This window comes from Colias eurytheme, chromosome 2 (genome assembly GCF_061535395.1).
Source record: "Colias eurytheme isolate Ceu_HAF_F1 chromosome 2, ilColEury1 Martin Lab GWU primary, whole genome shotgun sequence".
Classification (NCBI taxonomy): domain Eukaryota; kingdom Metazoa; phylum Arthropoda; class Insecta; order Lepidoptera; family Pieridae; genus Colias; species Colias eurytheme.
The window spans coordinates 3,837,982-3,851,172 of NC_142981.1; the positions used below are offsets into that span (position 1 = coordinate 3,837,982).

At 33.5% G+C, this 13,191-nt stretch overlaps 2 protein-coding genes and 1 long non-coding RNA gene across 4 annotated transcripts; all 3 read left to right on the top strand.

The window, feature by feature from the left end:
• The first annotated feature begins 202 nt into the window (after positions 1–202).
• On the top strand, positions 203–5,196 carry Upf2 (UPF2 regulator of nonsense mediated mRNA decay). The gene is made up of 10 exons (XM_090111274.1): positions 203–1,061; positions 1,149–1,361; positions 1,598–1,849; positions 2,072–2,214; positions 2,539–2,833; positions 2,935–3,150; positions 3,233–4,282; positions 4,360–4,509; positions 4,641–4,786; positions 4,900–5,196. The coding sequence occupies exons 1-10, from the start codon at positions 360–362 to the stop codon at positions 5,072–5,074; spliced, it is 3,342 nt and encodes a 1,113-aa protein (XP_089967400.1). The 5' UTR covers positions 203–359; the 3' UTR covers positions 5,075–5,196.
• Positions 5,197–5,757: 561 nt separating this feature from the next.
• LOC149910200 (uncharacterized) lies at positions 5,758–6,489 on the top strand. The gene is made up of 2 exons (XR_016457646.1): positions 5,758–6,001; positions 6,305–6,489. It is a non-coding gene; the product is annotated as an uncharacterized LOC149910200 (long non-coding RNA).
• A 792-nt stretch (positions 6,490–7,281) lies between these two features.
• On the top strand, positions 7,282–13,100 carry LOC149910201 (nuclear pore complex protein Nup93-like). Of its 2 annotated transcripts, none has more exons than XM_090111305.1 (15): positions 7,282–7,645; positions 7,735–7,915; positions 8,061–8,363; positions 8,576–8,718; positions 8,975–9,208; positions 9,433–9,574; positions 9,825–9,993; positions 10,092–10,197; positions 10,433–10,518; positions 10,854–10,980; positions 11,213–11,378; positions 11,455–11,535; positions 11,782–12,018; positions 12,467–12,658; positions 12,937–13,100. In XM_090111305.1, exons 1-15 carry the CDS (start codon positions 7,476–7,478, stop codon positions 13,054–13,056), a joined length of 2,457 nt encoding a protein of 818 aa, XP_089967431.1. In that variant the 5' UTR covers positions 7,282–7,475; the 3' UTR covers positions 13,057–13,100. The 2 variants fall into 2 exon arrangements, with proteins under 2 accessions (XP_089967431.1, XP_089967437.1); XM_090111311.1 differs by having other exon boundaries at positions 12,940–13,100.
• The last annotated feature ends 91 nt before the right edge of the window (positions 13,101–13,191 follow it).

Below are 13,191 nucleotides of genomic sequence, written 5' to 3' on the forward strand. Positions count from 1 at the left end.
TATAGTATAGTACTTTATACTACCTATGTAATATATACTATTGGAATGGTTGCCATGTCGGTTCCAATATGGTTGGCACCAACCAAATCGGAGCGTCTGTAGATGCAATAAAGCGTGTTATTTTATTTTATTCGGTAATGTTAGAGTGCTATAGAGAAAAATAATGGTAATCTGTGTCTACCGCCTTGTGAGAAATTGTCAATTGTCATCAGATGATTTCATGATTGTCAAAATCAAGTCAATGGAATTATTTGACATTGCGGTCTTGTTTTTAAAAATTAAAAAATTATATTTTAATTATATCTTCTCTATTTATTCAATTTCTATATCTAGAGTTCTAGAATTCTGTTAACGAGATAATGACTTCAAATGAAAAAGATGCTGAAAGCAAAAATGATGAGGTGGCTGGTGAGGCGTCAGAAAATTCGGAAGAAAATGATCGTCTAGCATTAACTGATTATATTTCTAATTTAGAAATGAGAATTAAAACTAAATTAGATTTGAGAAATCAGAACCTTAATTGTGTTAGACCGCCTGATAATTACTTTTCAAAATTGGATTCGGGTCTCAAAAAGAACACTACCTTTGTGAAAAAGCTTAAATCATTCAGTGCTACTCAATTGGATGCTTTAATGAAGGATCTCAATGCCCTTAACCTTACTAAATATATATCTGAAGTGGCAGCTGCCCTTGCAGAGGCAAAATTAAAAATGTCAGACATAGCAGCTGCAATAAGTTTGTGTTCAGCACTTCACCGCACATATGCAGAATTCTCAACATTCTTTTTTGAGAACTGGCAAAGAATTTTGACTTTCAAAGCCACTGATAAAATAGCAAACTCATCGAAATTACGTGTTGATTTAAGATTTTATGCTGAATTGGTTGCTGTTGGAATTTTTACTAATAAGATGGGTTTGCCATTATTGGGGAATGTGTTGACTGTTCTTATCAACATGGATAAAGAAGAGCACAATAACATACCTATATTGTTATCATTTTGTAAACATTGTGGTGAGGATTATGCAGGATTAATTCCAAAGAAAATAAGGGATACAGCTGAGGTATGAATAATTGATACTCAAATAATTACAAATAAAACTGTTTTTTAAAACATATATAATTATTGTCTGTTCCATTTATTTTTTCAGAAAAATAATGTGACAGTTCCTAGAAACACTTTTCTTCCTGCGGAGAAACAAACAGCTGTACGCACACTATTAAAAGACTACTTTGCGTCTCTGATAAAGCATCTTTTAGCAGAGAGAGCTCAGTTGCAGGCTCTTCATGCTGCCAATCAGCGGACTTTGCATACAAGAGGTGAACTATCACAGGAAAGAAAAGATCAGTTGGAACAACATCAGGTACACTTATATATTATTACAAATCTAGAGAAGATATATTTTTTTTTCATATGTTCGTATTTTGTAATGGCTAACTCAGTTATATTTACCCAATTTTTCAATTGTTTGATTCTGAGTGACTTGTATATTTTATTCCGATTTGACTCAAAACCAACCATAATATTAATATATAAATTCTTATGTATGAATGTAGAATTATATTGATTTGGATTTGTAATATTCTCTCTTATTTGCAGGCTACATATGACAAACTCTTGACAGGAGCCCAGAACTTTGCTGAAGTACTTGGTGAGGAACTAGGTGAAGCCGGTGAGCCACCAACATTAACTCTAAATGTTATCGAGACTCAAGGCACTGTAACTATTGGTGGGAATGAAGAATATACTATGCAAGCTGCTACTGATCCTTGGCAAGACGAAGATACAAGAACATTTTACACAAGCTTGCCAGATTTGAAAGTTTTCATGCCTAACTATCAGTTGAAAGAAGTAAGTTATCTATACCAATAATAAAATTGAACTATCTATTTGTAATATTAAAATAACCTTTTTATTCTGATATTTTATAAGAATTAGGAACATTAGCAGGAAAAATTCATTTACATAAGTGAAACAGCAGGACGCAGGTAGTTTTAAATAAATTATTCAATACAACATAAAATTGTAAATTTCTTAAGTAAAATAGTATTAAAAATGTTCTTAATTGTTTAGGCTATTAAAAATAAAGCGGAAACTGTGACAGAAGAAATGCTAGATGAAGATCTAAAGGAAGATGAGCTTAGTGATAGTGAAGAGTTGCCTACTGTTCCTGATGTGGAACAAGAGGAAGCACAACCAGCTAATGTTTCTAATAAGTATGTATTTAATCATTTATTTTGTTGTATATTTGGTGCCTAGGCTATATAATTATTTACTACAACATATTACAAAGCTATGATGTGTATTTTATTGTCTTAAGAGGCCTGTAAACAGGCTACAATATATGCATATCTTGCTGGCAATTTTTATTGACATATATCTCAGTATATTTGCAATGGTACCCTTGCTGCAATTTCATTTTGCAATACATTGCCGAGAGTAGCCCAGCAACATTCGGCAATTTTACTGCACCTTTACTGATAGTTGTATACATTTTGCTTGCTCATTTGTTTAAAAAAATTAATTGTCTCTCTTTACAGGTATGCACTTGATGCATTTTTGAATGAATTGCCCAATTGCATTAATCGAGAGTTGATTGACAATGCTGCAGTGGATTTTGTCCTAAATCTTAATACTAAAAATAATAGGAAAAAGCTAACTAGGGTTTTGTTCAGTGTTGCCAGAACAAGATTGGATTTACTTCCATTCTATTCAAGATTTGCTGCTATTTTATACCCTGTATTGCCGGATGTTTGTGTAGATCTTTGTCAAATGTTAAAGCAAGATTTCAAATATCATGTTAGGAAAAAGGATCAAATTAATATTGAATCTAAGGTAAAAAAAAAACATATTTTTATTACTTTAAACAATTTCTTTTTTCAAAATAAAATTATTATGACAAATTAATTCTAGCGCCAAACATTATTTTCTTGTAGATAAAAGTTGTCCGTTTTATTGGAGAACTAGTTAAGTTCAGTCTTTACTCAAAAATGGAAGCCCTCTATTGCCTAAAAGTACTGCTCCATGACTTCAAACATCATCACATAGAAATGGCCTGTAACCTACTTGAAACTTGTGGCAGATACTTATATTGTAACCCAGACACTCATCAAAGGACTATGATATATTTACAACAGATGATGAGGAAGAAGGTATTTATTATTGGTGAATTCACATATAATAAAAAAAAAATACAAATCCCTTTAATGTTATGTTAAAATTTGTTTCTTTTAGACTGTTTCAGCCTTAGATTCGCGATACGTTACACAAATCGAAAATGCATTTTATTATGTATGCCCGCCGGAAGCGCCTGCGCAACCAAAAGAAGAAGAACCGCCAATGCATCAGTTCATTAGAAAGATCCTTCATGAAGATCTACAAAAAAGCAATGAGGAAAAAATTCTCAGGTTAATGAGAAAACTGAATTGGGACGATCCTGAAATATCGGCAATTGCTATACAGCATTTAGCCGGTGGATGGAGAGTCAGAGCTAGTGCAAGAAGAGCTTTGGCACGTTTAACAGCTGAATTATCAGCTTGGCAGGAAGCAGTTGCTCCTGCAGTAGTGGATACGATAATGGAAGAAATTCGGGTAACAATGGAAGATCCACATCCTAGATACAATCAAAGAAGAATTGCAACTGTGAGATATCTTGGTGAATTATACAACTATAAACTTCTTGATTCTCGAGATGTGTTCACTGTTCTTTATTCTTTCATTACATTTGGTGTAACCAATGATCATAGCAACATATCACCACTAGATCCCCCAGAAAATGTGTTCAGAATAAGATTAGTGTGTGCATTGCTTGAAACATGTGGAGCATATTTCAATAGTGGTTCAAGTAAAAAGAGGCTTGATTATTTCATTGTGTTCTTCCAAAACTATTATTGGTTTAAATGTTCGGATCCATATTGGACGGACGATAATAAATTTCCGATTTATGTCAAATATATTTACCAAGAATGTTTAACGAGTTTAAGACCAAAGCTGACTATGTATACAAGTTGGCAACAATGCAAGGATGCAATTGAGGAGTTACGACAAACTTTATACCCAGAATTAGGGGATGAAGAGCAGTTCGATAATGAAGATCAAGCTGAGGATAGCACTGCGGATGGGTTGGACACTATTGTCGAAACTGACGACGAGACAGATAATAATCCACCAATACCGGAAGAGAGCTCTGATGAAGATCCCTTGACGGAAAATGCGGTCAATGAGGATGGTGAAGTGCCGAATGTTGATATGAATATTGAATCTCGAAGACCAGCTCCAAAACCAGTAAGCTAGCTTAAAATAGAACAAAAAACTCATTTTATTTTTTGGAGTCTTACTAATAATTTTTTATTTTATTTTAGGTGGAAGATGTCGAATTTGAGTCTGCATTTGAAAAGATGGTTATGGAGAATATAGCTGAAAGGCAACGTGAAAATAGACCACAGCAAAGAGATATCGCTGTGCCAATGACATGTCGTCAAACAACCAAGAAAACATATGAACAGTTATTGGTTTGTAAAATTTCACACATTTATAATTAGCTCTAAAATTTTAAATGTGAAAATATTTTTGTTTGAAATATATTTGAAATTTTCGTAAAATAATTTACTTAAATGTTATACTTTTTATATGTCTCTTTTAGCAAGGAAAAGAAGGTGTTGAGTTTGTACTTATGGTCAGAAAAGGTACAAAACCTCAATATAAATCGTTCAATGCTCCACCGGAACTTGCTAGCAATTTACAACAGCAGGCCTTAGCTGATAAGCAAGAAATGGAAAGAGTAAAACGGTATATATTCTTTTGCTTCAGAATTGTGTGAATGTCTTGTGATAGTATATCTTTTGACTTAATTTTATTCATACATAGCTTTATTTTTAATATATTAACTTATTAATTTTCAGTCTAACATTAAATATATCTGAGAGGCAAGAAGAAGAAGAATATAGTGCGGAAAGTGGCGGTGGATCTGAAAGAAGTGGCAACCCTAATAGAGGACAGCATATGCGTCAAAAATATCAGCATCCTAAGGGTGCCCCTGACGCCGATCTTATATTCGGGCCCAAAAAATTTAAATAACATATGTTAAGTGATTTTCTATCAATACTAAGTACGTATATACTGCCCAATTAAAAATGTAATGAAATGTAATGTTTATTGTATATTGCTTAAAATAAATAAAATCGGATATTATTTGTATACCACTGAAGTTTGTCTTCTGAATCTCCTTAACTGTAAATACGTAAGATACGACTCTTAAGTCGTTAAAAAGGGCTATACTTAAATTGTGATACATGAACCAAAATTTGATTTACATTTTGTATACAATATATGTCTCTCTGATAATGAGATGAAGATCAATATGAAATAATTTTTTTTTAATGTGATAACGTCTTTAAAATCGTTTTAGTCGGGTGACATGTTCAGAAACTTGTGTCACACCAAAACCTCACGAGCGCGATCGCAGGTATAACGAGAGAGAGACGGACCGATCTCCCGTCTCATCTCGAGCGCTGCCACTGCATTATTATACATTATACTCTTTGCACTGCATTATGTTATCACGTTAACTCGACCGTAAACCTACTTTACAAAGAACCAATTTTTTTTTAATATTCGACATGTTTGAATTGCTTCTGCAAGACTTGACAGTACAAAACGGCATTTTTCATTTTTTTCGGCAACGAATAATCTTATACCTCGGCAAAAGGGGAAACGCCTGCGAGTATTATCCATTACTTAATGATATTATAATTTATAAGGAATAAACCACAGAACAGTAAAGTAGATAGAAGTGTGATGTGGGCGTGGCCCACGTGTCAATGATAAGTTTAGATCACCTAACTTGCTCTCAGTTGTGCGCAGAAAAATATTCGAGTCAATTGTCAGCTGTCAAACCATTTTTTCCATATTTATTCATGAATTAGGACGTGTTGTTCGGTATAAAGAGTGCAAAAATGATAGCAGACGAAATAATATCAGCAATGAAGGCATTTCATACCGTCGGTAAGTCTTATTTTAATTTATTTTAATTATATTTTATGTTATAACTTCGCTTGTCGTAATTTGTCAAAATTGTATACAAATATCTAGTCAAAATGAACCTTAATCCATAAGAAATTAGTACTATTATAGATTGAACAGCAAACAAGACTTTCTGGAATATTATTGCAATAAACAAACGAATGTCGCTTTAGTGATGCTTGTGGTACATATCGACAGTATCGATACTTTAGAAAAGACAAACATTATAAATATTAAATTTTATTTTATTTTTCCTTAGCTTTCATTTGTCTAATTTATTTATAGATTTCCCAAAGAGGCTAATTTAAAAGAGAAATGGATAAATGCAACGTGACGAGTTAACTGGATGCCGAACAGTACTAAGCGGTCTAACAAAGGCCACCGATACATCAAACCTACAGCAGTTCCAAGATTTAAAATAATGCATATTTTCTGTTTGTATTTTGTAAATATAGATTTATACTATTCTATTCCGTTTTTTATTTAATAATAATAATATAAAAAGACGTACTTAGTAGTAATAAACATACTCCAAAATGTGACGCATTATACTATACCTACTCATATAAAAGAAAGAAAAAAAATACACAAAAAATATTTATTTGTGAATTATCGATAACAAGGCTGACATCCCTCAGAGCATAGCATCAGATAAATATCAAGTTAATGTCATTAATGTTGAGTGACACAAATTTCAACCTTATCTCTATGTGTTGCGTTTCAAATTTATATCTATCGAAAACTAACGCCCTCTGTTGTGGAGTAGCTGAATGTTTTCGAATTTGGAATTTCTGTGCAATGAGAAACAAAACAGCTAATATACCTAGGGATGTTATACTAAAATAAACCGTAACATGGTGCGTTAGGGTACATATTGAAATGCTGAATTTATAACCTAAGTCAGTTTTTACTCAAATTAAGCTGTCCAATCAAAGGCATAGTTTACTTGTAGTGTACTGTATAACTATCGGTTTAAATGTGTGGGTTTGGCGACACTGGTTTTCATACTAATTAGACATTACAGCACTTCTATATGTTTTTACTGTTCTGTGGAATAAACAGTTCTATTAGCCAAGTCTGGCTACGAAGTAAAATATACTTGCTCTGTGACAGTTACAAGCTCAGGTTACAAGACTGTATGACTTAGACTGTATCATTTAAGTTTGATAGTCTGTGAAGGGTCTTTTCTCTGTTGACTTTTTACCATCTTTTTACTCAAGACTTTTTATTTGTCAATTGTTCTGACAACTTGACAAGTGACAATTAAAAAGCCGATTTGATTATTTCCGAGTTAACCGCGCGTTTGAATATTTTTTTCAGGTTTTGCCGTGCTATAACGAATAGTTGAAGTTTAAAAACACAATAATTTAAAATAGATGTAATCTACACTCGTAAGAGAGTTTGTCATAAGTGTATAGAATTTAAGTGGTGCATTTTCACTAATAACCTAAGCAGGATGGCCGATGAGGATTTTAGTAAACTTTTGCAACAAGCAGAGCAGCTAACTACTGAAATCGAGGGTAATGAAGACTTACCAAGAGTGGAGAGATCCCTAGGACAAGTACTTGAAGCTTCTCATGAGCTTTATTCAAGAGTAATACAATCGGGGACTAATGATATCCAAGCGTAAGTTGTTATGATTCTAAATCGTAAATGTCAGTATCTAAGCATAATCGTAGTTTCACAAATTTACATATTCACTTTTTTTCCATTAGGCACCTCTTATTTGGGTCGAAAGGGATAGATTTGCAACAAATATCACAGAAGTTGGAAACATTATCATCAAAGCGTACATTTGAACCACTACAACCAATCGCTGATTCTGACATAGAAAGTTTTTTGAAAAATGAAAGGGAAAATGCCATTTTATCACTCATTGATGAAGTTAATAAAAATGTAAGTATTAAGTTTATTAATTAATCAATCTTATACTGAGTTTTCCACAATGTATGTTTTAAAAGTAGTTGTAACATGAAGGTACCAGTTTTTTTAATATTATATTGTTATAATTTATTTTCTCACATAATAATTTATGTTTTAGTCCTTACAAACCACTGAGGACCAAAAATGGGAGCACATGCTCTCAGAATGGAACAAAGAGAAGATAAAACTAATGAATGCTATGATTGGACCATCCCAGAACTGGTTAGATTTAAAACGAGCTCCAGAACCACCCAGTATTGCAGATACACCTAAAAAGTTTGGTCACTCTATGTTAGATGATATAGAAGCAGCCTATGCTAGACAGGTCCAACAATACAACAAATTAGTCTTCCAAGGTGCTAAATCGAGGACTGCTCTACATCAGAAATTCGCCCAAGTGGCTGAAGAGTTTAATGATCCTGTGAGTGATTTAATATTTAAAATATTAATAATTAGCCGTCTTACCAAACTTGTTTATAAAATAGCCTCTTCAATTAGTGTTTAATTATTATCAAATGTTATAATGCAAATTGTGCTTTTTGTGGTTTAGTTTTTTTTACACATTATGTGGCTGAAACAATTCTTCATTTTATTCATTTACATTCACAAACATTCTTTTTATTCATTTTGTAGAAGGTGAAAGAAATGTGGGAAATTATTAAAACAATGTCAAATATACCAGCTCTAGTAAGAGATGAGGATCCATTAAAAGCAAGAGGAAATCCAACTATTCAACAGTGCCTTATTGCTCAAGGGAAGAAATATTTGGAAAAGAGGTTTGATTCTTCATTCTTTTGATAAAATATTCATATCCTTTGGGATTTTATAATTTCTAAGACAATATACATTCAAAGTCAGCGAAAAAAATATATAATAATAATTGGAAAATATTTATTTTAAAATGTGGGATGTCTTGGCAGTGTTTATATAATACATATTATTTATTTGTAAGAAATCTGTACTCTAATTTATTTAATCTACAACCTCAACTTACATTACTCAATAGTTATCTATTTCCATTGACATATTTAGGTACAAACAGTATATGAGCGATGTGGTACGTGCGAACCCTGCTGCCGCTATGAGGGGAGGGGAGCCAGGTACATTCCCTCTGGTTCGAGGTTTTGTTGGTCTCCGCCTACAAGGCCAAAGTGCCCAGGGTCTGACTGATGGTGTGATAGACGACAGACCATTGTGGCCCATGGTGTACTATTGCCTGAGGAGCGGAGATGCAAGTGCAGCTTTGCACTGTCTACGAAAAGCTGGGTAGGATTGGTATTTTCGTAATATATTTGGTTCCTATTAATTGTATGTATGTTGATGAGATAAGGTCAAGCATAGATGTAACAAAGTAGTTTAAATAAATAATATTCAAACCAGGAATTAACCATTTGAAATACTTACTTTTTTTTCAAATATCAGTGATACAAAACAAAAAAATTTAAGTTTGAAATTAACTTGGGCAAAAAATTAAATGTTTTTATTTGTAGGCGGGAGCATGAAGAGTTTATAGCGGCGCTCGAAGAGCACATGCGCAATCCAGAGAAGGCTCTCAGTGAGAAGCTGCAGAATGCAATCAATTTCCAGTACAGAATTCAAGTTCGCAATTCATCAGATCCATACAAAAGAGCAGTATGTACTTTATTCAAAATTACTTACAATGCTTAACTTTGCTGTGCTTTAAAAATCATTATAAAAAAAAGACTCATTTTCGAAGTAGCAATATTTATCTCGCTACTTCGAAAAGTAGACAAAATGCAAATATTAAAAAATTTAAACAGCTTATGTTGCTTAAAAATATTCTAGTGTATGAATGAAATAACTAAAATGCAAAGTCTGTATTTGGTGTCGCCTTTTGTATTAATTACATTTTATTTTTCAGGTATACTGTGTGATAGGATGCTGTGATGTGAGCGACGAACATTCCGAAGTAGCTAAAACAGCAGATGACTATCTGTGGCTAAAACTGTCCGTAATTAAAACCAAAACAAACAATGAAACAGAATCATTCTCGTACTCTGATTTACAAAAGATGATCTTGGAAGAATATGGTAGGAAGAATTAGAATTATTTTCTATTTTAATAATAATCTTGCTTGTTATAGTTTTTCTAAATATTTAATTCTAATTCATTTTTGTTTGTTTTATAGGTGAAACACACTACCATGCATATGAGAAGCCATTGGTATACTTCCAAGTATTGACACTCACAGGTCAATTTGAGCCAGCTATTGAATTTCTTTCTAGAATCCCAAGGTGAGCTTTAAATAATGAAATTATTTTATGTATCATCAATAATTATTATCATCTTATAATGATTTGTTTTAATTTTTGTCTTGCAATTGTTATGAGGATCTCTTGCCTTTCATCAAAATTGAAATTAATTTCTCTTGTCTTAAAATTGAACTTACTTTTGTTGCATGGTATAAATAAAATGTTAATATTCTACCAAATATTCATATTAATTTAATATTATTTTTTAATATTAAAGATATCAAGTTCACGGTGTCCACATGGCGCTTGCTCTTCACGACGTATACATGTTGGGTACACCGCGCAATGTACAAGCACCTTTATGTAAGTATAAAATCCTACTTAATATTATAAATGCGAAAGTAACTCTGTCTGTCTGTCTGTTACTCAATCACGCCTAAACTACTGAACCAATTTTTATGAAATTTGGTATGGAGATATTTTGATACCCGAGAAAGGACATAGGCTACTTTTTATCCCGGGAAAATGACGCAATCCCGGAAATCCCACGGGAACGGGAACTATGCGGGTTTTTCTTTGACTGCGCGGGCGAAGCTGCGGGCGGAAACCTAGTTGTCTATAATTTGCGATTCATATAGGCATTTATTGCATCTCACTGATAATATCATTTAATTATTGGTTTACATTAATTATTTTAGTATCTGTGGACACGGATGACCCGAATCCTCTGCGAAGATTGAACTTGGCGAGACTTGTGCTGCTGTACGTCAGAAAGTTCGAGCTCTCGGATCCATCTGACGCTCTGCACTATTACTATTTCTTACGGTAAATATGTAAATACGAATTTTAAAAAACACTATGTTGTGTAATATTATGTGAATATTATCATTGAGAAATCATATTGTAAAATGTTACCTGGTAACCACCGTTTTATATAAAAAAATATTATGAGTAGTGTGTAATCGGTTTTAGCTTAATAAAAAAAAAATCGCGCTTTTCACATCATCCATCACTTACTGGTAAACATGTTTACCAAGATATCTTTATTAAATTTCAGTAACCTTAAGGATCCCAGTGGAAAGAATCTTTTCATGTGCTGCTGCACGGACCTAGCGCTTGAGAGTCGCGACTACGACCTTCTATTCGGTAGAATGGATCCCGCAACTGGTCTCAGAACCACGGGGCTTTTGGACCAATTTAATAACCCTCATATTGATAGCAAGGTATGTATCACAAGATACGATTCAGAATAAGAAGTGCAGTACCTAAATTCACTCTCTAATTGTTTTCAAATTTCAGGTGATAGCATTGAATGTTGCTGAACAGCTAGTGAACAAAGGCCTGTTTGAAGATGCCATAACTATGTATGATATTGCTGGGGTGAGTTATTTTGGTTTAATAATTCTTTCAATTATGAAATTTGTATTGTACTTATAGCAAAAAATGAGGTCCATTTTAAATAATAATACTGCCTATTTGGTAGCAATGCTTTTATTTCCATATAGTATGTCAATTTCATTTCAATTTAAGAGTAACATAAATGAAAGTATTATAATATTATCTTAACTTAGTTAACAAACATTAAAAAAAATTAATGCCATAATGTAAAGTTCCATTTATTTTTAGAACTTAGAGCGCGTGCTGGAGCTATTCTGCGTGCTGCTCGCGCAAGTTGTGAACAGCGGCGGCGGTGCGGGCGGCTTGCGGGCTCGGCTCGGTTCGCTCGCGGAGCACGCTTCGCGCCGCCTTCGCTCCGCTGAGACGCCGCTACCCGCCGCGCTGGTGGAGGCCTACACTAAGCTGTGCAAGCTGATGACGTTCTTCGATCAGTTCCACGAGGAGAACTATGAGGGCGCGTTAGAGGTGGGTGCAGTGGTAGTGGTAGTTATGTTGTTGTTACGGCTGGTTGGGAGACTAATAGAAGCATCTTCACTATATTTTTTTTTCTATTCTTCAAAAAAATATATTTATAAACCACTTGAATGTTACTATAATTAAAAATAAATATGTAACAAATTCACCATCTTCCCTGTTTATTATATTACAGTTTGAGTATTGATTTATATTATTGTCTATATGTGTACACATTATACCCATTTATACACGTAATACAACATTACCAATAATTAAAAATGATTTACGTAAGGTTTACTGAATGAAATTATAATACAGAAAAGAACTCATAACAAGGTGAACAGGCCTTTTCCAAACTATCCTTTTTAATTAACGACTATGATGTACAAACTTATACTTGCTAATAATTAAGTGTACGGAGGACAACCTTTTCATTTTAATAACATTTATTATACAGACGCTCCGCGAATGCGAGGTGGTCCCGCTGAGCAAAGCTGAACTGGACGCACGCGTGTCCGCAGCGCGGTGTGCGCGCGGCGAGTTGTTACGTTGCTTGCCCGCCGTCCTGCGTGCAGTTTGTACCATACTGGTCGCGCAGAGACAGCGCCTTAGGACCGTCAGTCCTGTCACTACGCATAATACTACACAGGTACGGGTCGATGATTTGGTACTTGTATGGTGGATTATAAGTGAAATGCAAGTTAAATAAACTTTGGATAAATTTTATTTTCTGCCATATTGAAATGTAGTAAAATTATAAGAATACATTTACGAAATAGTTTCAAATATTTTTGTTACAAAATATAAGATTTGCTTAAATCCATAGAGCGAAAAAATTCTGGGAATATTTAAATACGGACCTGTGGTTGCTTGCCAAATTTGTAATTATTGATACTTACATAATTAAGATGTCAATTATTTTTCCAGCAGGTGGATTGGCTGCGGGAACAAGCTGAAGTACTAAACACATTTGCTGGCAACATTGCGTACAGAATGCCTGGTGATACCTACAGTCAGTTGGCACAAATGCAAATTCTTATGCATTAATTTCTCCTTTGTTTTAAGCCGTAATAAAATATATTTTTAAGAAATAGTTTTATTTTTTTAAAATATTAATTCCTCTGTACCTTTTTCCCTTAAAAAAAATTTTGTTTTTACTTTGTATTTAATTGGCACCGAGTG

Bases quoted from the DNA above. Each gene is read 5' to 3' on its own strand.
- Upf2 (XM_090111274.1), top strand. From the start codon at position 360: ATGACTTCAAATGAAAAAGATGCTGAAAGCAAAAATGATGAGGTGGCT. The intron at 1,062-1,148 runs GTATGAATAATT...TTATTTTTTCAG, and splicing joins AAATAAGGGATACAGCTGAG to AAAAATAATGTGACAGTTCC. The intron at 4,787-4,899 runs GTATATATTCTT...ATTAATTTTCAG, and splicing joins GAAATGGAAAGAGTAAAACG to TCTAACATTAAATATATCTG.
- LOC149910201 (XM_090111305.1), top strand. From the start codon at position 7,476: ATGGCCGATGAGGATTTTAGTAAACTTTTGCAACAAGCAGAGCAGCTA. The intron at 7,916-8,060 runs GTAAGTATTAAG...TTTATGTTTTAG, and splicing joins TTGATGAAGTTAATAAAAAT to TCCTTACAAACCACTGAGGA. The intron at 8,364-8,575 runs GTGAGTGATTTA...TTCATTTTGTAG, and splicing joins CTGAAGAGTTTAATGATCCT to AAGGTGAAAGAAATGTGGGA.